A 24,748-nucleotide genomic window follows, 5' to 3' on the forward strand; every position below is an offset into this window, starting at 1 on the left:
CCTACTGTTTTCACACAAAGTTCCAAAGAGAGGCTGGATGTGGTGGTGGATGCCTTTTGTCAGTCCCCAAGCTTGGGAGATAGAGGCAGGTGGATCTCTGAGTTTGAAGCCAGCTAGGTCTACAAAGCAAGTTCCAGAACAACCAGGGTTACACAGAGAACCCCCAACCCCCAATAAAAGGAAAACCTACCAAGTTCAAAAGACACTTCCTGTTTCATTTTTGTGCATATGAGCCCATGTGCTCATCAGTGTATCTTTCTTCCCAACAAAACCTTCGCAACTACCTTCTGATCATGGAATTACTACTTAGTAATTTTCTAACAAACTTCTGTTAACTTAATTTTGTTTGTTTGTTTAAGAAACTAGTGATTTGGCTGGGCAGCGGTGGCACACATGTTTAGTCCCAGTACTGGGGAGGCAGATGGAGGTGGGTCTCTGTGACTTTAAGGCCAGCCTGGCCTACAGAGACAGTTCAAGAACAGCTGAAGCTTCACAGAGAAACCCTGTCTCAAAAAACAAACAAAAAAGAAACTAGTGATTTGGAATTAGTTTCAACATTTTTTCCAAATATACAACTGGTAAAAAAAAAGTCTTTAAAACTCAACCATAGACATACCTTTTAAAGAGTGGGTCAGCAGAGAGGTTACGCTCCCACACGGTTAATACAGAATTATTTAACTGAAATCCTTACTCAGTAGTTTTTTCAAGTGCAATATAGAAAACTCCTTTTTACTGCCTTGCCTGCTGGTGGCTTCATTATTTCAAAATGCAAAGGATATATGTGGAGAGTGTTACATTTATAAAGACCATGTATGCGTTTACCTTGACGGGGGTGGGGGGAACCAATCAGGGATTTTCACAACTTACTCTCCAGTATTTGATGAAGTAGCTGAAGACTGTTGTAGCAATGTACAGGCAGTAGAGAACGGAATAAGCTAAGAACTGAAGGAAGAATTTGTAGTTGGAAAATCCAATGCAGTTATTAACCCTAAAAGGAGAAGAAAACTAATGTGAAATCAAGACCTATTGATTGAGAACACAGCGATGCTTAAGTGGACTAACCGAAGGAAGCACATGACTCCTGCTGCTTCGTTATGTGTTGTGGAGAAAGCCAACTGAGATAGAAGTCCCTTAATGTAAACAGACAGGAGAAACAAGTTCATATCTCACTCATTTCTCTTTTTATTTACGGGCACAGAGTCCCCTGAACAATGTCATCACTTTAGAATGGCTCCTGAAACACCTAACTGAACCTGGATTTTCATTGGTAAAAACATGGTCAAGTCTCAGTAGCTACACTTTGACATGTGCTCTTTGCAATTAGCTAATTCCAGATTTGATTTGTCAGAAACACAACTTTTATAGAAGAATTGCTGAACTTAAACTGTAACATTTTGAAAAGTCATCGAAAACCAGAAACGAATTGCATACTGTTGAAGAAGAGAAATGCTTGTGCCGTATTTCACTATTGTGCTCAATTGCTCAAGTTAATGGACAGAAGCTTTGTGACCTCAGGAATTCACTACCATACCTTTAAGAGTATTTTAAGCCTTGGGTTAAAATGTTACTCCTCTCCTGCTCCCCATCTCACATAAGTACAAAGTACAGTGAATTATAGCAGCAAAAGTAGCCACATTGCAATTCAGATTAGGAAAGTGGGTATACTGAACAACTTTGACCCTTTTAGAGGCTAGAAATGAATCAGAAGTACATACCACGGGCAATGATGGTCCATTTTTAAAACACACCTGCAAAGGGGACAAAATATGGTGTTATAAACATGTCTATGAAAATGAAGAAGTACCTCAAAACTAAACTCAAGATTTCAGCAATATTTTTACATAGTTCTGAGAAAACTATCCACAAACTTCTACCATGGTAACTTTAAAATGACTGCCTCCTCAATTACTCACAGGATGACCAAATCACAGGAAACCACTCTTGGATTATATGGCTTGCAGCAAATTGCAACTCTAGAAGTGCAAGCTTAAAAGGGACAGGGCACTGCAGACTATTGATATAGTGAAGAAGTTCAAGATGCCCCTTTTAGCTTTGTTTACTTAGTTTAATACTAGGGCAAGGGAAACGTAGGCCTGCATTGGAATCAAAGAGTAAGAGAAATAGTGGACTAGGCACTCAAGAACAAAGGCTTGAAGATTATACGCAAAAATGGGATTTTATAAACCTGGAACAATTTGAGAGACAAAATCAAATACAATTTTGGTTAATAACATAAAATAGAAAGTAACTATCTATGCTTCTGTATTGATTCAAACGACTGAATGAACAAGTAAGTGGAGCAGAGAGGCACATCTTTACACAGATGCATTCTAAATAATTTATGCAGATATTCACTTTCAAGGAGAGGAATCCTATTATGTTAGTGGGAACTATCTATGGTGACTTCCATGCAACGAACGCAGGTCAGAAACGAGAGGGGGACAGAATAATTTTACACTGGAAGCATCTGGCACACATCAGGTGAGAGAAATGTTCAGTATTAACAATGAAGTCAAAAGTCACATTTATATGTAACCTTGATACCATGTAAAGAATAGTACTTTATCTCTGTGGTCTTCCTGCACAAATCACATCACCCCATCATAATGATCATGAGAAAAGAGCAAACAAATTTCAACTAAGGAAAAATTTATAACACATGTGATTTTTAATCCCCAAAACTGTCAGCATTATGAAAACCAAGGAAAAGTCTGAGAAAATGACATGGATTAGAGGAGCTACAGAGATATGACTTATTAATGTAATGTGGTATGCTGGATGAAATATTGGAACAGAAAAATAATATTATGGGGAAATTTAAGATATCAAAAAAGTATATCCCACTTAAAGTTCTATATAAAGCATCCAACAGATGTACTCACACACATACAGAATAACATCTGGACAAGGGTATTTACATAGTATAGGCGTGAATGGATTAAGCTATAAATTACATACAAGTTCACTAACAGAACATTTCATTTTTCATAATTAAGCTATATTACAATAGAATATAATGAAAAGCAATGTCTCAATATTGGCTTATTAATTTTACAAATGTGTCATACTAATGGAAGATATTAATAATAGGGAAAAGTAGGTGTGGGACATAGGAGAATTCTCTTCAGAAGAAATCTATAAATCTGAAATAATGTAAAATGAAAGCTTCCTTTTGAAACTGCAGTATTAGTTTTCTATCTTTAGTCTAGAATGATTATCACCTCTGTGAGAGTGTTTGGCATGTGTTCATTATGCCTCAAAAGAAATGCTCTTCTCTAGGCATGGTTACATGTCAGGATCAGTCATTTTGTTGTCAAGGCAACCATCAGTGGCCAGCATCAGCTCAGGGAAAGTATAGTTGTCACTTACATGGCACAGACAGAACAGTGATGGCAGCGGTCTGGCTTGATTAGATGACACCGGTCACAGAACCGTACAGCTATAGGAAATGGAAAGTGGTTAGTATGAGTTCAGGGTCACTATAAGATCCTACACTTTACTAGTTTGTGGATAGATTTTGTTACACAGTGACTACAAATGGTCAAACGTATTTCAAGCTGCCAAGCATAAGGTAATAACTTAGAAGATTGTGGTAGGTAATTTTTTGTGATGGATCAGTCTTAAAAACACCTTTAAGGGATGAAAGAAAGAGGAAGTGTTTCACATTTGGATAACTGACCACAACATTTTGTATTATAAACTAAGTACTACCAAGTATTTCAGTGATTAGGGAATTCATTTAGTCTGTTTATTCCAACTTTTCTCTCTGAAAGTAAGAATTTATCTCCTATCTCCAGGGGTTATATTGCATAAGATAGATACAATTCCTACAATATGATAAAGAATGGTTTTTCAGGATAACAATTTGAAGATGGGAAGAGACATTCTGTCTAGAATACCTGTTTAATTCCCCCTTACAGAATAAAGAAATAGAAAAGTGTACCATATCAAGTGTCATAATTAAGGTAAAGGGATAGCAGGTCTCTAACCTGTACAATTGAGTTGTTTTCCTGACTTCTTAGTCTTGGATATACATACATACATACATACATACATACATACATACATACATACATACACACACACACACACACACAGACACAGAGACAAACAGACACACACACACACACACACACACAGACATGAATCCTCTTCCTCCTCCCTTTCTTTCCCAATTAAAGGCATTTATTATTCTCTTCTTCTCATTTACTGATAAGAGTATTGCTATGTATAACTGTATAATGCTATTATTATATCCTAAAACCTAAAGGCACAGATAATCTGAGAAATATAGCAGTTTCATTTAAAGTATGCATTCGGCACATACAAATGATTTAACACAATAGGCTGCAAATTCAGCAGTCTCGAGTTCATGCCTACTCCTGAGTGTTTGTGTGTATGTATGGGGGACGGGCAAGACGGGAAGAGAAAGCTTATCATTTCTCACTATATACCTATAATAGTTCTGTAATTGATCATTAGCCCTTCATTGTTGCTTCCATTACAGGACTTAATACTCTGAGTTTCTAGATGATTTGTTAAAAAGTAATTCAAATGATATTATTATCCCTTTGACATTCAGTTAATTTCCAACACATTAAGAATAAAATCCAAATCTGTACCATAGTTTGTGGCCTCTGCCTCACTTTTCAAGCATACTTTGTACCACTCTCCATTCTCCATGCTTTGGTGACATTGGCTACCTTTCTACCCTTGCAAAATGGCAACATTTGCCTGTCTCCTGGCCTTTACAATTTATGCCTTTAGTGAGTATCTCTGTGCTCTTTGAATGGCTTGATGATTGATTTTATGTGTCAACTTAATTGGTGTGCTGTTCACTTTCTGTCAGCTTGATACAAACTGGAATCAACTGGGAAGAGAACCTGAACTGAGGAATTCTGATTGGCTGTGGGTGTGTCTGTGAAGTATTTTCTTGATTGATGATGGATGTGTGAGGGTCTAGATATCTGTGGATGGTGCCATGCTTGGGCAGTTGATTCTGGGTAAAAAAGAAAGGTTAGCTGAGCAAGCCATGGAGAGCAATGCAGTAAGCATAATTTCCCTTGTTGGTGGAATGTTATTTGGCGTGTAAGATGAAATCAACCCCTTCATCGCCAAGTTGCTTTTGTTCAGTTCTAGCAGCAGAGGAGAGAAGGAAGACAACTGGGCATTCCCGTATCTGTGATCCTGCCTTGACTCCCTAAGTGATGGAGTGCTACCTACTATGTAAGATAACATAGTCCCTTTCTTCTCCAAGTAGCATTTGGTTAGTGTTTTATCCCATCACCAGAGACATGAACAATAGGGCATATTTGGATGGGTTTATATCTGTCCGCTATGAGGGTGGTTCCAGAGGAAAGTAGCCTTTAAATGAGTATACTCAGAAAAGCAGATAATCGTCTGCCGCACAGGTTGGTTACATTCAATCTGAAGAAGGTTTGACTAGAACAAAAAGGCAAAGAAAGGGAGAGTCCACTCTTCACGTGACTGCATGAGCTAGGATATTAGTGCTTTGCTGCTCTGAAACTAAGCAGTTGGGGCTCAGTTTTCTTCCGGTCTTCAGATTTGAACTGAAAATTGCACCATCACTTTTCTGGTTCTGAAGTGTTTGGATTTGCCTAAGAATGTACTCTCTTGGTTTCCTCATGCTTAGGCCTTTTAGCTCAAACTGGAGCTATACCACCACCGTTTCAGGGACTGCAGCTTTCATATGTGTGAGACTTTTCAAACTTTGCTAGTGGCTGGAACTAAATTCTTATAATAAGTTATCTATCTATCTATCTATCTATCTATCTATCTATCTATCATCTAGTCATTTTTTATCTAATCTAATCTACTGGTGTTCTTTCTTCCAAATAACATAAGTAATATAGATTTTGGTACTGCACGTGATTCTAGAAATAAAAATTTAAAAATTATTTTCTGAAATTGTCTTATTTGACTTTCTGAAATTGGGTTGCTTATATTATTCAAATTAAGCTTTTAAAATTTGATTGGATTAAGTTAAACTAATTACTACATTTCAGTATTGTGGAGGGTACTGGTCTGGCAGTGCAGACATCTACAGTTTCATCAGTAAATGCTATCAGTCACTACAAAAAGCAAAGAGCTGGGTGACTGTGTATATATATATATATATATATATATATATATATTTTAAGAAAACTAACGAGGTTGACTTGTTGTTCCTAACAACACCAGAAAAGTAGTGAAAGAAAAGACTGAGACATGGGGTCAGATTTCCTGCTCAATGCATAAATGACCTCAAGGCTTCTGTGCCCTCCTGAAGGAGCTGCTTATCTTCTACAGGCACAGAACAGGGATTAGTGAAAATCAAATACAGAATTTCACCTTGGAACTACTTAATTTGCAATGCAAGTTGAACTCTTGGTCTTGTAGGGTGTTTACTGCTAAAGTGGGGTCCTGTCTATGAAAGAGTAGGATTCTATATGAAGACCTGGTGAAGTCAGGGATATTGCACTCCTAAATTCTGATCAATATTCTGTGCCAGAGGTAGACGCCTCCCACATTGCAGTGGAAGCCGCCTCTTCATTATCAGTGGCATTTGCTTCTCCATCCTTGACTACAGGGATGCACCAGGACACTGTGACCACCATACAATACAATGCTGATTCTCCTCAGAACTCGCTTTTCTTTGACTCTAGATCTCCAATTAGACCAAAGCATCAGCGTATACATAAATGTGAGGTACAGAGCATGGGTGTGGATGTAGAATGCATTTGAAAAGAACTACTTGAGTTTTGTAACATGAACACACAATTCCAAAGGAAATGTATGGGAACAGATATTAAGGATATAGGACAATATTGGAAAGAACATACAACTAGTTCTGGGTAAATTTATTAATGTACAAGCAGAGAACCTACATTAAGGTTGAAGATTGGGGAGGTCAAATACTACATAGTCTTGTCTCTAGGTGGAAGCAAGAAATGGTTCATAGATGAAGAATATAGACTACTAGTCACTAGAAGTCAAGAAGAGTTGTAAATTGCAGTGATACAGAGAGTGCACAGTTACTTTTCTATTGCTGAGATAAAACATTATGATAAAGGCAACTAACTGAAGAGGTTTTTTAGGGGAGCTTAGGATTCCAGAAGGTTAGAGTCCATGATGGTGGAACAAAGGCATATATCTTGAGCCACTAGCATGAAGCAGAGAAAACAAACTTGAAATAGTGTGAGTCTTTAAGCTCTCAAGGTCTGCCCCAGTGACCTACTTCCTCCAAGAAGGATACATCTCTTAATCCTCTCTTTTTTTTTTTCTTTTTTTTTTTTTTTCCGGGGCTGGGGACTGAACCCAGGGCCTCGCGCTTGCTAGGCAAGTGCTCTACCACTGAGCTAAATCCCCAACCCCGTCTTAATCCTCTCTAAATAGCACAACTGGGACCAAGTATTCAAATACACAAGACTGTAGGGAACGTCTTCTTCAAACCATGAGAAGGTTGTATAATGGTTATCAAAATATAGTTATAATAGGAGAGAAAAGTTCTAATGTCTTACAGCATAAGAAAGTTACTGTAATTTATTATGTATTTTATAAAGAATGTGAAGAAAGGAACTGAAAAGTTCAAATGCTCAAAAAAATGATAACTTTAGGAAATGAAAATGTTAATTAATCTGATTTAATATTGCACACAATACACTCATTTCAACTGCCACATTGTGCCCTATAAATATGAACAATTATTTTATCTTGGTAATAAAAAGAATAATAAGACACGTTAAAAATTAAACAAAATATATCTCTGGGTACAATTTACCATATGTACATCTAGTTCATATCTTTTTTTTATCATATTTTCTATACTACTCCATAAATTACATACTTTCCTACCTAGCTTTAATAAGAATTTTTACAGCCAACCAATGTCTCTGCCCACCAGTCCCTGACATCTTGCACCAGTGTCTACCCAGGTGAGTCTACCTGGTCCATCGTTGTATACCACCCGTTACCAAATACAGCTTGGTGCCATAGTCTACCATGGTCAATCTGACTTGTGACAACCCCAACCTCTAGGCTTTGGCCAGGACCTGTCTAGTCAGGTGAGTCCATCTGACCCCCCGCAAATGTTGTAACCCTCTAGAATAGATGAGGAAGAAGAATTTCACATCAATGGCATAGAAGGATCTTATGGTCATAATGGGGAAATTGCCCAAACTAAGGAAAAACATACCCATATAGATACAAGAAGCACATGCAACATCAAACTTTAAGACCAGGAAAAATACCCCCATAGCATATCATAGTCAAAACATTAAGCATATAGAACAAAGAAAGATTATCAAAAGCTGCAAGAGAAAAGACACAAGTCACATATAAAGGAAAACTCATCAGAACAATAGCTAGTTTCTCCACGGAAACTCTGAAAGCCAGAAATGCCTGGAGCAATGCATTCCAAGTTTTAAAGGACCATGAGTGTCAACCTAGACTACTGTACCAAGAAAAATCTGTCGTAGTTGAAGGAAAAAGGAAAACTTCCCATGACATAAACACCTAAAATTTTATATCTGGCAGATCAACTCTAAAATATAATAAAATATAGCAAGTTCTACTTCAGCTGAAGAATAAACACAGCCAAGAGGCTGTGGAAAGAAAACAAATAAAGCTGTAATTACTGAAACACCACTGGAGAACACAAACAACAACAACAAAGAAACAAACCACAATGACTGTAATCAACACACAACCTTCAACAAAAACTTTACATATCAATGTCCTCAATTCTCCGATCAAAACACACACGCTGGCTACATGGATCAAGAGACAAAATCCATCTTCCTGTGGTTTACGAGAAACTCATCTTAGCTGCAAAGATAGGCATCAGTGTAGTGGGAAAGGATGGAGAAAATTTGCTTCAATCAAATGGGACCAGGAATCAAGCAAGCAAGCAAGCACTGTGTTCTTAATATGTGACAAAAGAGAGTTCCAACTAAAAGTAATCAGAAGCGATAAAAAAGAGCATCTCATTTTAATGAAGAGAACAATGAAACAATAAGATATTACTATCCTAAATGCATATCCAAAAATTGTTATACCTAATTTCATAAAATGCATACTACTAAAATTAAAGATACAGGCTAACATCACTTCATTAATTCTAGGTGATTTCAAAACCCCACTTTTTCCAACAGACATGTCATCTGGACAAAAACTGAACAGAGAAACATCAGAATTAGTTGACAACATCCCTGAAATGGACTTATTAGCTATCCACACAAATACCAGAGGATATACATTTATTCAGGAGCCCATGGAAACCTCTCTAAAACAGACTGCATCAGGAAACATGAAACAAAGCTGAAAAAATCCAGAAAGACTGAAATAACTTGGCATATCTAATTTGACCATAATACAATAAACTTAAAATAGACAGCAAACAAATTTTTAGTAAATATATAAACTCATGGATATTAAACAACTCATTACTGAATAAGTGGTCAATGAAAAAATTCTTGGAACTAAATGAAAATGAAAACACAATACAAAAACCTCTGAAAAACTGTAAAGGTAACCCTATAAGGGAAACGTGGAGCTTTAAGTGCTACTATTGAAAAATCTTCATAAAAATAAAATTAAACCCCAATTAAAAACTAAAAAAAATAGCACAAAGAAAAAGCTTCCTGATGCACTTCACACATTTGAGAAAACTAGAACAAATTAAGTTTAAACCAGGTCTCACCGAGCAAAAAAAAAAAAAAAAAAAAGTCAGAACAGAAATCAGTGAAATAAACCAAAACAAAACAAAGCAAACCAAACCAAACCAACGTTTACCAAGAAACAATGTATCTAAGAGCTGGTTCTTTGAGAAGATAAGATTGTGAGACCCTTGGCTCAACTAACCAGAAGGAAGAACAAGATGACCCAGATTAGAAACAAACAGGGAAATATTACAACATACATTAATCAATTCACGATATTATAAGGGAATACTTTAAAAACCTGTACTCCAGTAAGTTGGAAAATCTCATAGAAAGGGATGAATTTCTAGATTAATCCTAACAACCAAAATTAAACTAAGAAGGAATGAACAACATAAGCACATCTGTAATAAAGAAGGAGACTGACACAGTAATAGAAAGCCTTCTGACTTAAAAAAAATAAAAAGGTTCAGACCCAAATGGATTCACAGCAAAATTATACCAGGATTTCAAAGAAAATCTATATAGCCAATATTTTTTTAATTATTCAAAAAATAGAAATAGAAGGAAACACCTTTTAGGAAGCCAGTATTAGTATAATGCCAAAACCAAGCAAAAACATATCAACCAAAAAGAAATCCACAGGTCAAATTTGTTGGTGAATGTAGATTCAAAAATCATGACTAAAGATGTTTTCAAACAGAATTCAGAGAAACAAACAACAGAAGGATTACCCACACAGACAAATTCATCCCACAGATAAAGGTATGGTACAACACAAAAGTCAATAAATGTGATGAACGTATCAATGGACTTAAAAACAAAAGTCATATTATCATTCCAATAGATGCAGAAGACATCTTTGACAGAGAACAATGTGTTTTCATGACAAAAGTCCTAGAAAGGGCAGGATGAAAGGGAGCGTACAACAGATAATAAAAGCTACATATGAGAACCCCACAGCCAACATAAATCTAATTTTGAAGCAATCCCACCACTGAAGGGAGGAATGAGTCAGGGATATTCCCATTCCTTTTCAATATTGTGCTTGAAGCACTAGCTGGAGAAAGATGGTAAGAGAAAAAAATTAAAGGAATGTAAGTCAAATTGTCCCTATTTGCAGAAGACATGATACTACAATTTAGAGCGCCTCAAAATCTTACCAGAAAATTTCTAGAATTAATAAACCAATTCAGCAATATGGAAGGATACAGAATCAATTTACAAAAGTCAATAGCTTTCCTATACATGGCCAACAAACACACAAAGAATGATGTCATGGGCACACTCCCATTCATAATAGCCTCAAAGAAAATTACAATCTGTAGGAAGAAACTTAACCAATGGAGTGAATGACCTCTACAATTAAAATGTTAAATTTCTGATGAGGTAGAGAAAGATACTGTAAAATAGAAATATACCTTATGCTCATGGATTGTTAGGAATAAGATTTTGAAACTGACTATTCTACCAAAAGCCATTTACAGATTCAACGCAATCCCAATCAAAACCTTCCATCATATTCTTCATAGAAATAGGGAAAACTATCCTAAAATTCACATGGAACCACGGGGAGCCAAAACAAACCTCTGCAAAAGGAAGAGTACTGGAGAGATTAGCATTCTGAGAGAAGAGATGCAGTACAGAGATACATTAATAAAAACAACGTTACAGACACAAAACCAGACATATAGGCACATAGAACTACATGAAAGACCCAAACACGAGTATGCATAACTTGAACTATCTCATATTTGACAAAGATCCACAAAACATGAACTGAAGAAAAGACAGCATCAAGAAATATTGAGGGAAAGCCTTCTATGTGTAGAAGAATGAAATTAAACACATATCTATCACCTTGCACAAAAACTAATTCCAAATGGTTCGAGGACATAAACATGAAACTGGAAACACTGAAACTTCTAGAAGAAAACTTAGGAAGTATGATGCATACCTAGGTAAGGACTTCTTGAATAAGACTCCATTTGTCAGTATGGAGAACATTTAAAAGACGAAAAATAAATCACATGACCCATATGACCCCTTTGCCTTTCCTCACAGGACTTCACATCCTGCTCCACAGATACTTTTACAGCCATGTTCACTGCTGTTGTGTTCACAGTAGCTAGGAAACGGAAACACTGTACATGGTCTTCAACTGATGAATGGGTAATGGAGATACGGTGCCTACACCCAATGTAACACTACTATTTAGCTGTAAAGAAAAATAAGATCACAAAATCTGCAGGTAAATGAATGGACCTAGTAAATGTTGCATTAAAGGAAGTAATAACACAGTTCTCTCTCATCTGTGGTTCCTACATCCCAATCTCTGTGAATATATAACATGGAGTAATCACAGAAGGCAGGACAGTTAAAAGGGACATGGGGGTAGAATGTAGAGAGAGAATAGAAGGGTACAAATGATTTGAAGGGAAATAGCAAAGTGGGAGGATTAATTGCAGAGTAGTGAGGGAGATCAATTCAGAAGGAGAGGAAAGAGGGTAAAATAACAGGATGTTTGAAAAAGCCATAAAGAAGAATGATCTATCTAACACACACACACACACACACACACACACACACACACACACACACACACACACACGTATATGTATATTTAAATTTCCCACCTGACTATATAATGTATCCTAAGAGCCATATACTATCCAATAAAAACCTCAATGCTAGGCATAAGAAGCCCTCTTGTGATTGTTGGACAGGTTTGGAGCTTCCTGCCTGAAAAGCAGCTTTCCAGCTTTCCAAGGGAGGGAAGCAACCAGCAACCCGAACTGTGATGTCTATAAACTACAATAAGGAGAGCTCTAAGGCTGCAGGAGTGGCGTGCACACTTTTGCAGTAACCAACGGCTCTCTTATTAGACTAAACGCCTACTCAACAAGAGGGAAAGAATGCCTGGTACTAGACTTCAGGACTAGTGAGGTCGTGGATCATGAAAGGGAACCTACGAACTTCCCCATTTACTAAACCAGCACAGACCCGAATTACATTCTAAATAATTTCCTTCCTTCCTTCCTTCCTTCCTTCCTTCCTTCCTTCCTTCCTCCCTTCCTTCCTCCCTTCCTTCCTTCCTTCCTCCCTCCCTCCCTCCCTTCCTTCCTTCTTTCTTTTTGCTTGTTTTCCAGGAAAGGGTTTCTCTGTGTAACAGCTCTGGCTGTCCTGGAGGCCCAGGTTTTGTAGACCCAGCCTGACCTTGAAGTCACAGAGATTTGCCTGCCTCTGTCTCCTGAGTGCTAGGATTACACGCATGAGCCACCACCACCCAGCATAAATATTTATTCTTATATCCACAGATATGGGTAGTTCTCAATCTTCATTGATAAAATTTCTCTGTATAAGAGACAGAGACCATGACAGAAAACCACAATTAATCAGAATGCAGAGATGTGGAGTCCAGTCCCAACTGATACATCTACAAGGTCTACACCTAAGACTCAGGGAACATCACAGAAGAGGTGGCAAGGGAATAAAGAGGAAACGGAAGTCTGCTGTGAGACTGTTTCTTAGGAATGCCAGGGCAGTTATGTTCATGAACTCTCATCAACATGGCTACTTAAACAAAACCCAAACAAAGATACTGTTTTGACTCTTGTCTTGGTGTCCTTCTTCGTGTCTCTTGTCCCCATTCTCTTCCAGGTACCCCGGACCCTTTCGCACAAATAGCTACTATGCTAACATGGAAGGGGAAGACTTCATGGGGCCTCAACCCTGGACAAAGAACTTCAAGCATTTATGGAATACTGAGGACAGAAGAAATAGTCATCTCGAGAGAAGAAGATGCCAACTTGTTCTCCAAGTACCGAGCCCTAAAATCGGATACATACACGCATCATTATACAGAACGAGCTGCCTCAATTTACATATTTAGGAATATATATTCACAACAATTAAACAAATAGAAGTCATGAACAAGAGAGAAAGCAAGGGGTTGCATGAGAAGGGTTGGAGGGAGGAATGAAATAAGCAAAAATGATGAAATGATGTAATTTAGGAAAAAAAAGAATATCTACTCCGTAAAAGATCTGGCCTGTCTAATTCGGTATTCCTATTGCTTGGACTAGGGTCTCAGGCATATTATTCACTTTTTTCAATTGCATTTTTATTAGATATTTTATTTATACTTCAAATGTTATTCCATAAGCCCCCTAACCTATCCCCCTTCCCCTTCTTCTATGAGGGCATTCCCTCTCCCCAACCGCCCACCCCTTCTTGCCCTGACATTCCCTTACACTGGGGGTTGGGGGGAAGTCCAGCCTTGTCAGGACCAAGGGCCTCTTCTCCCATTGGTGCCCAACAAGGCCATCCTCTGCTACATATGCAGCTGGAGCCATGGGTCTTTCCACGTGTACTCTTTGGATGGTGGTTTAGTCCCTGGGAACTCTGGTTGGTTGGTATTGTTGTTCTTATGGGGTTGCAAACCCCTTCAGCTCCTTCAATCATTTCTCTAACTCCTCCAGTGAGGACCCAATTCTCAGTTCAGTGGTTTACTGCTAGCATCCGCCTCTGTATTTGTCAGGCTCTGGCTGAGCCTCTCAGGAGACAGCTATATCAGGCTCCTGTCAGCATGCACTTCTTGGCTTCATCAATATGTCTAGGTTTGGTGACTGTGTGTGTGTGTGTGTGTGTGTGTGTGTGTGTGTGTGTGTGTGTGTGTGTGTATATATATATATATATATATATATATATATATATATATATATGTGCTGGATCCCCAGATGGGGGCAGGCTATGAATGGCCATTCCTTCAGTCTCTGCTCAAACTTTATTAAGCTCTTTTGAAAGTAGAATTTCTCCACATCCTCGCCAGCATCTACTGTCCCCTGAGTTTTTGATCTTAGCCATTCTGACTGGTGTGAGGTAGAATCCCAGGGATGTTTTGATTTGCATTTCCATGATGACTAAGGACGTTGAACATTTCTTTAGGTACTTCTCAGCCATTTGATATTCCTCAGCTGAGAATTCTTTTTTCAGCTCTGTGTCCCATTTTAATAGGGTTATTTGGCTCTCTGGAGTCTAACTTCTTGAGTTCTTTGTATATTTTGGATATTATCCCTCTATCAGATGTAGGATTGGTAAAGATCTTTTCCCAATCTGTTGGTTGCCGTTTTGTCCTAATGACAGTGTCCTTTGCCTTACAGAAGCTTTGCAGTTTTATGAGATCCCATTTGTCCATTCTTGATCTTAGAGCATAAGCCATTGGTGTTCTGTTCAGGAAATTTTCTCCAGTGCCCATGTTTTCAAGGCTCTTCCCCACTTTTTCTTCTATTAGTCTGAGTGTATCAGGTTTTATGTGGAGGTCTTTGATCCACTTGGACTTAAGCTTTGGTCTGTAGATCTGGGTAGCCTCAAAGTCACAGAGAGTCACCTGCCTCATCACCACACTCCATTCTATGTTTTTCCTAATTCAATCAAGCTGACAATCAAAATTAATCATCACCATTTCCAAATAGCCGCTGGAATAGGGCTAAGAAATGAACCTCATGTATCATTATCCTGATCCAGCAAGTTCAATAATGTGCCATTTTTTCTTTATTCTGTGCCTCTCACTGGATCTGTTTAAAGTAAATATTGAAACAGCCATAGATATTTTAGTGCATATGAATATTTTTAAAAATACTAAGTGCAAGGCATTATCTCTCTAACAAAATTAACAATAAATCTTTAATGTCTAATTAAAATTTTCTCAAATATCAAAGTGCATCTTAACTGATATCTCCTGAGTAAACAATTGGTGAAGACCTGACCCTGAGTCTGACAGCACTATTTCCAAGGCAGGATGCAGCAAAGAACCTTTGTTTTCAAAGCTTTTACTTTTAAAGCTGGAGAACTGTCTGTGCACATACTGTTCCATTCATGCAAATGAAACAAACCCAAGTATAAAGCCTCACAAAGGATATTCAACCACATTAATGAAGATACATTTTCCTTTGCTTATTACTGCAAGGATGTTTATAGCAGGCTGATTCATACTAGCTAAGCATTGGAAACAAACCAAATTTGTATCAGCCACTGAGTAGATAAACAAGCTGTTATATTCATACAATGTAATCCTACTTAGTAATACAAGGAATTAAATACACAACAAGATGAGTAAGTGTCACAAATATTTTGCTGGCTAAAAGAAACAAAACACATGGGTGTATATTTCATGTTTTTGCTTATACAAAATTCTAGAGCAGGCAAAGCTAATCACAATGGGAAAACTATCAGCATAATAGTCATGTGTGTACATGGGGATTGACTGGGTAGAGGCATGGCAGAACCTTCTTGGAGTGATTGTAATTTTTTAGCAGCTTTGATTACAGGTGTGTATATTTTTCAAAACATGTTGAATTGTATACTTAAGATATTTGCATATTTTCATATGCAAATTTATTCATAAACGAATACATATTTAGGCGGATATGTACTGGTGTTTCCTATTTGTTTTAAAATGCATCAGAAAAATAAGATGATCCAATGGAAAACAGACGAGGGTTGAAGCTATTGGAAGGAATGTGATAAAACAGAATAATAAAATGGTAGTGGTAGAACCACTGATATTACAGTTATTTACAAATTTCCCAAGAGGCATGTGAGAATTTGTATAATGAAATGTAGTTTTGAGAAGGTGAGAGGAAAAGGACGGTAGTCTGACAACTCACATGACTCGGTGTTCCTTACATTCCTGCTAACTGACTCCCTGGCAGAGATGATGAACTGACCTCCATTCCCGGTTCTTGTGTACACTGGTAGCTTCTTGGCCATATCCACAAGCATCTGCTTCTGGACCTCAGGTCTCTCTTCATTTTTATAGCGCTCCTTGTCTGTATAGGACAAGTGGAACTGGAAACAGAATGGGTAATGTTTACTTTTTCAGGTTCCCAGAAAGCATTGAAAACAACCATAACTACCTAAACGAAAGTATTATCTGCCCTTGCATTTCAAATATCAGTTTGTCTTAGACATTTTTTTGGCTAAGTGTTACATGAGATAGGTGACATTCTTCTTTAAATTAAAAAAAAAATAACATTTTAGACAGATTAAGACCTTGTCCATGGTTGTATTCAATCAACTTATAAGTAGCAAAGCTGCTCCCCAATGTACTTCATCTAACTCCAAAACTTGTAATTTTTCCATTCCATTATACCATGTATGATGGTATACACAGGCGTCTAACACATTGCTGCCAGGATCCCCTCAATGAGCAGTCAGGTTTGTTGAGTGCCAATTACATTTTTATAGGTTCATAATGCGGATAACACTCAGAGAAGCTGGATGGCTTGTGACATTGTCTGAATATTATAATTTTGCAAATGAGTGGAATTTTGGATATCCTCAATAGCTGATACAGGACTTTTTGTCAATTTAATGCTACATTTTGATAATATTGCCTAAGGTAACCTAATTAAGGCAATATAGATTTGAAAACTTTTCCTAAGTCTACACAAAAGAGTAGACAGATGGAAAAAGAAAGGCTCTATGGTGGGAATTTCTGGTGTGAGCTTTCTCATGGACTTAAAATAGAAAATAACTTTCAGGAATTAGGCATTCTTGATCTGAACTTTCTCTCCGTAAAATAAAAGAAATGATACTGATTTCAGAAGATTGGAGTAGAATTGTTGGGTACTAACAAGTAACTCAAAGTATTATTTAGAATTCTAATTAATCATTTAAATCTATTTGATATTACCAGTCATTTGAATTAAACTCTTAATACACAATACCTTATTATGCTTTACTTAGTACATTTATAGCTACTCCTAATAATGACACCTTTCATGACTTCATTGGGACATTTGGGGTATACTCTTGAAATACATATTCGAGCCTTTTGTCCACCATAATAATTAGGTTTTTAGTTAGTTTCCTTCCAGGATGAAGTCTCTGGTGGGTTGGCTATGCTTCAGTGAAGCCACACATCTAAGAATATATGAATAACACAAACTACATTTGATGGGTTTAAAGAAAAAAGAGGACCTGAGTGGGTAGACAGGTAGGCCAAGGATAATGGTTCTAGGAGGAACCATTAGGAGGAACCTATAGGAGGGGTGAATATGATCAAAATTGTATGAAATTCTTAAGCAGTTAACAAAATTGAGAAAAATATGATATTGTCTTTTTAGGCTGAACTGTGACAACCTTTTATATATTACAGATTCTACACTTGTTGAATATTTTTGTAACAATATGTACCTTTTGTTTTGGTTCTTTTATGGTGCATTTTGAAGGACAGAAGGACTTGGTGAGAGTATGGATTTATTGTCCAGTTTGGATAACTTAAGTACTATCTAAAGCTACATGCATATCAGTGGTATGACCTAGCAATCCCACTCCTAGTTATATTAGCCAAGACAAATAAATATATGTGGCTGAACCTAAGTGTAAATATACCAAAAGACATGTACATGTACAAGAATGCTGAGATTAGGCTGTGCAGCTATGAAGTCTCTCTCTCTCTCTCTCTCTCTCTCTCTCTCTCTCTCTCTCTCTTTCTCTCTCTCTCACACACACACACACACATGCATGCACGCATGCACACACACATATACTCACACACACACAAATAAATGTTAAAAATAAAAAGTAAATTAAAAATGGAACTCTATCCATGGTATGTTTTGTTGTATCATGCCAGTCTCAATCAGAGTAAGAATTAAATGTCCTCCCGAGAATATATGGAAAGGCATACAAGATATTTGAGGTTGTCATAATAAATATGGTACATTTATAACCATTTAATTATTAGCCCTGAGTTCTGATGTATACTAGGTAGATACATCCAATAAGGATATAATAAGTAAATACTGTAAACTGATACAGAAAAACCTGGTTGTTTTGTTTTATTTATAAGTACAATGATACTAACGAAAATCCCAAAAGTTTTAGATTTTCATTTAAATTTTGATAAATCAAAGTAGCACCTCATGACAGTGCTAAAGACTAATCTTTGAGGCCTCCTTGTGAATGTAACTTTCTCATGGGTCTGCACACTATTTGAAGGGCACAGGCAGAGTTATTTCTATTTAGATGTGACAAATACTTTGTGGACATTCAACAAATAGATTTGAACAAGAGGGCTGGCACAGATAGCACATTTCTGGCACTATCTAAGTCTTACTATAGATTATAAAGCAGGGAGCTAATAAATGCATTTTTGGATGAGACAACAGGTGACAGATTGGAATGTTGTGTTAGAGAAATTAATATTGTGGCCATTAAGTAGACCCAAAGAACTCTCCATTTTTACAAATTGAAAACGATAAAGGTGTAGTCATTAAAAGGGGAACATAATCAGGTACTGGGGGAAGCCATGAGGGCCAGCAGAATGCATGTAAATATGCAACCTTGGGGGGTGGGAGGTGGGAGCACCCTCTACAATGTGACAGAGACCTGGGAGGTAAGAGACTTTCAGGACTCAAAGGGAGGAGCATTAGATGAAATCCCCAACAGTGGGGAGAGGGAACTTGTAGAGCCCGCCTCTTGTGGAAAAACAGGGCATCAAGTGGAGGGATGAGGTTGTCCTCCCACAGTCAAAAACTCTGACCCAGAATTGTTCCTGTCTAAAAGAACTGCAGGGACAAAATGGAGAAGAGACCAAGGGAAAGGAGGTCCAGTGACAGGTCCAACTTGGAATCCATCTCAAGGGGAGGCTCCAAGGCCTGACTATTACTGATGCTATGGTGTACTTACAGACATGAGCGTAGCATGGCCGTCCTCTGAGAGGCCCAATAAGCAACTGACTGACAGATGTAGATATTTACACCCAACCAGTGGACTGAAGTGGACCCTGTGGTTGAATTAGGGAAAGGCTGGAATAATCTGAGGAGAACAACCCCATAAGAAGACAAGCAGTCTCAACTAACCTGTACCCCTGAGATCTCTCAGACACTGAGCCACCAACCAGGCAGCATACACCAGCTAGCCAGAGGCCCCAGTCACATATATAGTGGAGGACTGCATGGTCTGGACTCAGTGAGAGAAGATATGCCTAACCCTCGAGAGACTTGAAACCCCAGGGAGTGGGGTGGTCTGGCAAGGGGTGGGGTGGGATGGGGGAAGTGAGGACATCCTTTTGTAGACAGAGGCAAGGAAGAGTAGGATCAGGAACTATCAGAGGGTGGACCAGGAGGGGGGATAATGACTGGACTGTAAAAAAAGAGATTAAAGATAAACATAAAAAATGAAAGATATAATCATAAGCATTAGATATTTGCAGCACTTGATTAAAAACTAACATTATTGCGTCAGGCGTCAGGTTTAGGTCTACAGAATTTCTAACCACTTAGCCTTTGTACTGACCTAGAAGCTTTCATACATAATATGAAGGGGCTACTTAATTTATATTAAGATAAGACGGTATTTTATTTTATGAGGTACATGTTACAGTTCACAAATTCAGTGGCATTTAGCACACTCATACTGTGGTGCAAACAAAACGACTTAGTTCTGAAACAGGTCATTACCAGAGAGAAAACCCTCTATTTTATTACCTGCCCTTCTTTCTTCTCTTCTGTCTAGGCAGACTGCAACCAATATCTGCTGTATAGGTTTCTGTCTGAATCTGCCTTCCGAACAGTACGGCCTTTGGTGTTTGTGTCTTTCAATGGCCACATTTCAAGGTTCACCTATGTTGTATCATCTGTCAGTACTGCATTATCTTTTATGGATGAAGACATTCTGGTGTGTGGTATATATTCTGGTATATACAATGCAGAAATATAATACTTCCTCAGACTCTTTTTCCACTGGCACTGACAAATAATTGAGTCGTTTCTATCTTTTGGCTATGGTGAATAGTGCTGCAATAAAAATTTGTGCATATGTATTTATTTGAATATCTCCTTTTCATTATTTTGAGTATATAACTATGAATGAAACATTTGGGTCACATGGCAACTTCATATTTAACCTTATGAGGAAAAGCATAGCTATTTTGCATAGCATATTTACCAGTCTACATTCCCAGTCAAATCTGAATGAATTGTGAATACTTCACATTCTTGCCGATATTTGATATTTTTTATTCATTCATTCATTTATTGTTTTCCTTCTTGGTGGTTTTGGTGTCTAGATTTGCATCTCTTTAAATTGGTAGTGAGGCTCACGAATTTTTCGTGTCCTTAACAAACAATTATATATATTCTTTGGAGAAAAAATGTTGATTTAGGATCTTTCTGCATTTCACAACTGGGTTATCTTTAGTTGTTGAATTATAAGAATTCTTTTTGTATTCTGCACACTGGACACAACAGTTGTTTGAATTGAACACTGTCTTTTATGCTTTGGCTGATTGTCTTACTGTTTGGTTGATTTACCTGCTGTCATTTATTTTACCTTCAAATTTAGGTCACTCTTCATTATACAGTTCTCTAAAACATCAAAATAGATTATTTGAGATAGTTCTTCCTTTAATTGTGTTTACAACTATAAATTTTCCTGTGAGCACTGCTTGATTGCATCCTATAATTTTTATTATGTCATATCTCACTTTTGCCCCTCTCAAAGTATTTTTAAAATTTCCGATAATTCCTATTTGATCCATTAGTTCAGAGTATGCTTACTGATCAAGGTGTAGAGAATGAGTAACTACAGAATTCTAAGCCCTAAATGGGACACTGACTTTCCACTCTCCTTTCTCAAGGTACAAGGATCACTGAAGAAAACGGGGGCAGAAAGATCATAACAGTGGTGGTAAATGCCTACAGAAAGCAGCATTTTAAAATACACAACGGGGCCATTACACACATGAACTCAGAGCTCTTGTGGAGGCCATGCACAAAACTGGGTAAACTCAAGCCAGACAAAATCCCAGCTTGGAAAGGGGAGGAGGAAAGAAGTCCTGTCTATAGCTGAGGAGATGCCGGCAATTGATAGCTTCTGGGAGAGAGAATCAACTTTTTTCTTTAAAAGGGTGTAGTCCCTGGTAGGCCAACCACCTTCCAAAGATGGCCAAACACTAAAGAGTAGTACATGGGTAGCCCAAAGGACTTGATTTTTTTAAAGTATGAGGAAGTCTGAGGCCACAAGGTTGGATGGGTGGGGAATGGGGTTGGATCTGGGAGCAGTTGAGGTAGTGGTGAATACAATCAAAATACATTATATGAATATTCTAAGAATTAATAAAAGAATATGCTTAATTTCCCCACACTTGTGAATCTGTAGCTTTCTTCATTGTATTAACTTCTAGTTTTATTTCACTGCACTTAGATGGTTTCCATATTTTAATTGTATCAACTTCTTTGGTAGCCTAGTGGATTGTCTGTATTGGAAAATGTTCTATATGCAGTGTGAAAATGTATATCCGGCTATTTGGGAGTAGATTGTTATATATATATCTTTGCAGATCCTTCATTTACTTTTGATCTTCTACCTACTTACTCTACATACACACTATTAAACATGCAGAAGTAATGTTTCTCATAAATTTCATCCAGAATGCAGTTTTCTCTCTCTCCTCTCTTCCCAGTGCCCCCCACACTACTCCTTCAGAAAAGGGTCCCTCCCAGGGATATCAACTGAGCATGGCATATCAGGTTGCAGCAAGACTAGGGCCATCCCCTCATATGGAAGCTGGACAAGGCAACCCAGTAGGAGGAAAGAGTCTCAAAAGTAGGCAAAAGAGTCACACACCCCTACTCCCCCTGTAGGAGTCCCACAAGAGCACCAAGATACCCAATCATAAAATATATGCAGAAACCCTAGGTTAGGCCCAAAGAGGTTCTATGATCGTTGCTTTAGTCCCTGTGATCCCCTATGAGCCCTGCTTAATTGATTCTGTGGACTCTGGGCTATGTGCTATGTTCTCATGGTGTCCTTGATTCTTCTGACTCCTCTAATCCTTCTTTCTCCTTTTCCACGGGATTCCCTGAGTTCTGCCTAATGGTTGGCTATGGGTGTATCTGCTTCCAGCAGCCTTATTTATAATAACCAGAAGCTGGAAAGAACCCAGATGCCCTTCAACAGAGGAATGGATACAGAAAATGTGGTACATCTACACAATGGAATATTACTCAGCTATCAAAAACAAAGACTTTATGAAATTCATAGGCAAATGGTTGGAACTGGAAAATATCATCCTGAGTGAGGTAACCCAATCACAGAAAACACACATGGTATGCACTCATTGATAAGTGGCTATTAGCCCAAATGCTTGAATTACCGTAGATGCCTAGAACAAATGAAACTCAAGACGGATGATCAAAATGTGAAGGCTTCACTCCTTCTTTAAAAGGGGAACAAGAATACCCTTGGCAGGGAAGAGAGAGGCAAAGATTAAAACAGAGACTGAAGGAACACCCATTCAGAGCCTGCCCCACATGTGGCCCATACACATACAGCCACCCAATTAGACAAGATGGATGAAGCAAAGAAGTGCAGGCTGACAGGAGCCTGGATGTAGATCTCTCCTGAGAGACACAGCCAGAATACAGCAAATACATAGGCGAATGCCAGCAGCAAACCACTGAACTGAGAACAGACTCCCGTTGAAGGAATCAGAGAAAGGACTGGAAGAGCTTGAAGGGGCTTGAGACCCCATATGAACAACAATGCCAAACAACCAGAGCTGCTAGGGACTAAGCCACTACCCAAAGACTATACATGGACTGACCCTGGACTCCAACCTCATAGGTAGCAATGAATATTCTAGTAAGAGCACCAGTGGAAGGGGAAGCCCTGGGTCCTGCCAAGATTGAACCCCCAGTGAATGTGATTGTTGTGGGGAGGGTGGTAATGGGGGGAGGATGGGGAGGGGAACACCCATAAAGAAGGGGAGTGGGAGGGGTTAGGGGGATGTTGGCCTGGAAACAGGGAAAGGGAATAACACTCGAAATGTAAATAAGAAATACTCAAGTTAATAAAGATGGGGGAAAAAAGAAAAAAAAATAGTGCAACAAACACATGGATTCAAGAGACCACACCTTAAAAGGGTTGGATTCACAATTTAATTTTTTTCTCATAGTTGCCTTCTAGTTTCTTGTTGGGTGTCATTATAAAATAATACAACTTCATAGAATTTAACTAGATGTGGTCTGATAATCAAAGTGGCTTTTTGTTTTAATCAGATTCCCAGTACAGACAATGGGTTTCTAGTCTTAAAGATACCCAAGGCTGATGATTTCACAAACTCCTGCAATAGCCTAGTATATCCTTAATTCCTCAGAGTGATTCCCTTTCTGTTTATCCTTGGTCCCAGCTATTCAGGAGAGGTGAAGGAGGGTGACTGTAGGCTAGAAGTTAAGGCCAGCTTGGACAATTCAGATAGACCTTGTCTGGAAAAAAAAAAAAGACAAAACGGCCTGAATTTCTTTGGAATAGGAAAGCTATTTATTCTTCCTTTCCTTCTCTTCTGGTTTTATTGGTATCTTTAGTTTCTTTTGTTCTTAACTTTTTGAAGCAACAAATATTCTTACCTTCTGGTTGGGCTGCTGTGGGAGTGTAAAGATAGACTTCCAGTAGGTCCATGCAAAGAACACAAAAATGGCATGATAGAGTATGAGGTAGATAACTGAAATAAAAAAAAAAGATGTTAACACTTTTAATCCATCCTTTTCAGAGTTCACAAGAACAAAAGTAAGCAACAAATGTCCCTTTTCTCCTATTACTGTGGACTCTCTGGTATTACTATGAAATGCCGAGTGTTACTATTTTCCATGCACAGATAAGAATACATGCAGAACACCAAAGTTTGAACCAGAGAATTTCTGGAAGTTCTATCCTTTCAAAGTTTTCCTGTGATTCTGTGACTAAAGAGAGGAACTTCCCTTTATGTCAATCTATGAAAGCTGTTTTAGCTGTTGTCATTATCTCTTCCATCACAGGTAGGAAAAGGCTATGATACAATGTGCACTTCATTAGAGTTTACAGCATGTTTTTAAAAAAATATTAATTTGTGTGTGTGTGTGTGTGTGTGTCTGTGTATGTATACACATGCTATAGCACATATGTGCCACTCAGAAGACAATTTGTGGGGATCGGTCATCTCCTTTTACCATATGGGTTCCAGGGAGAGAATGCAGGACATTGGGCCTGGCTGCAAGCGCTTTCACCACTGAGCCATTGGGCCAGCCTACAACATATTTTTA

At 38.0% G+C, this 24,748-nt stretch overlaps 1 protein-coding gene across 1 annotated transcript in view; it reads right to left on the minus strand.

The window, feature by feature from the left end:
- The window catches only part of Zdhhc15 (zinc finger DHHC-type palmitoyltransferase 15), a 95,332-nt gene that overhangs the window by 17,441 nt on the left and 53,143 nt on the right, over positions 1-24,748 (minus strand). Inside the window, exons 3-7 of the mRNA XM_032889412.1 lie at positions 24,077-24,171; positions 16,388-16,508; positions 3,370-3,439; positions 1,716-1,748; positions 868-988 (exon numbers count right to left, since the gene is read on the minus strand). Of these exons, the coding sequence (XP_032745303.1) occupies positions 868-988; positions 1,716-1,748; positions 3,370-3,439; positions 16,388-16,508; positions 24,077-24,171 (440 nt within the window). The remainder of the gene's footprint in view (positions 1-867; positions 989-1,715; positions 1,749-3,369; positions 3,440-16,387; positions 16,509-24,076; positions 24,172-24,748) is intronic.

Source organism: Rattus rattus, chromosome X, assembly GCF_011064425.1.
Source record: "Rattus rattus isolate New Zealand chromosome X, Rrattus_CSIRO_v1, whole genome shotgun sequence".
NCBI lineage: Eukaryota > Metazoa > Chordata > Mammalia > Rodentia > Muridae > Rattus > Rattus rattus.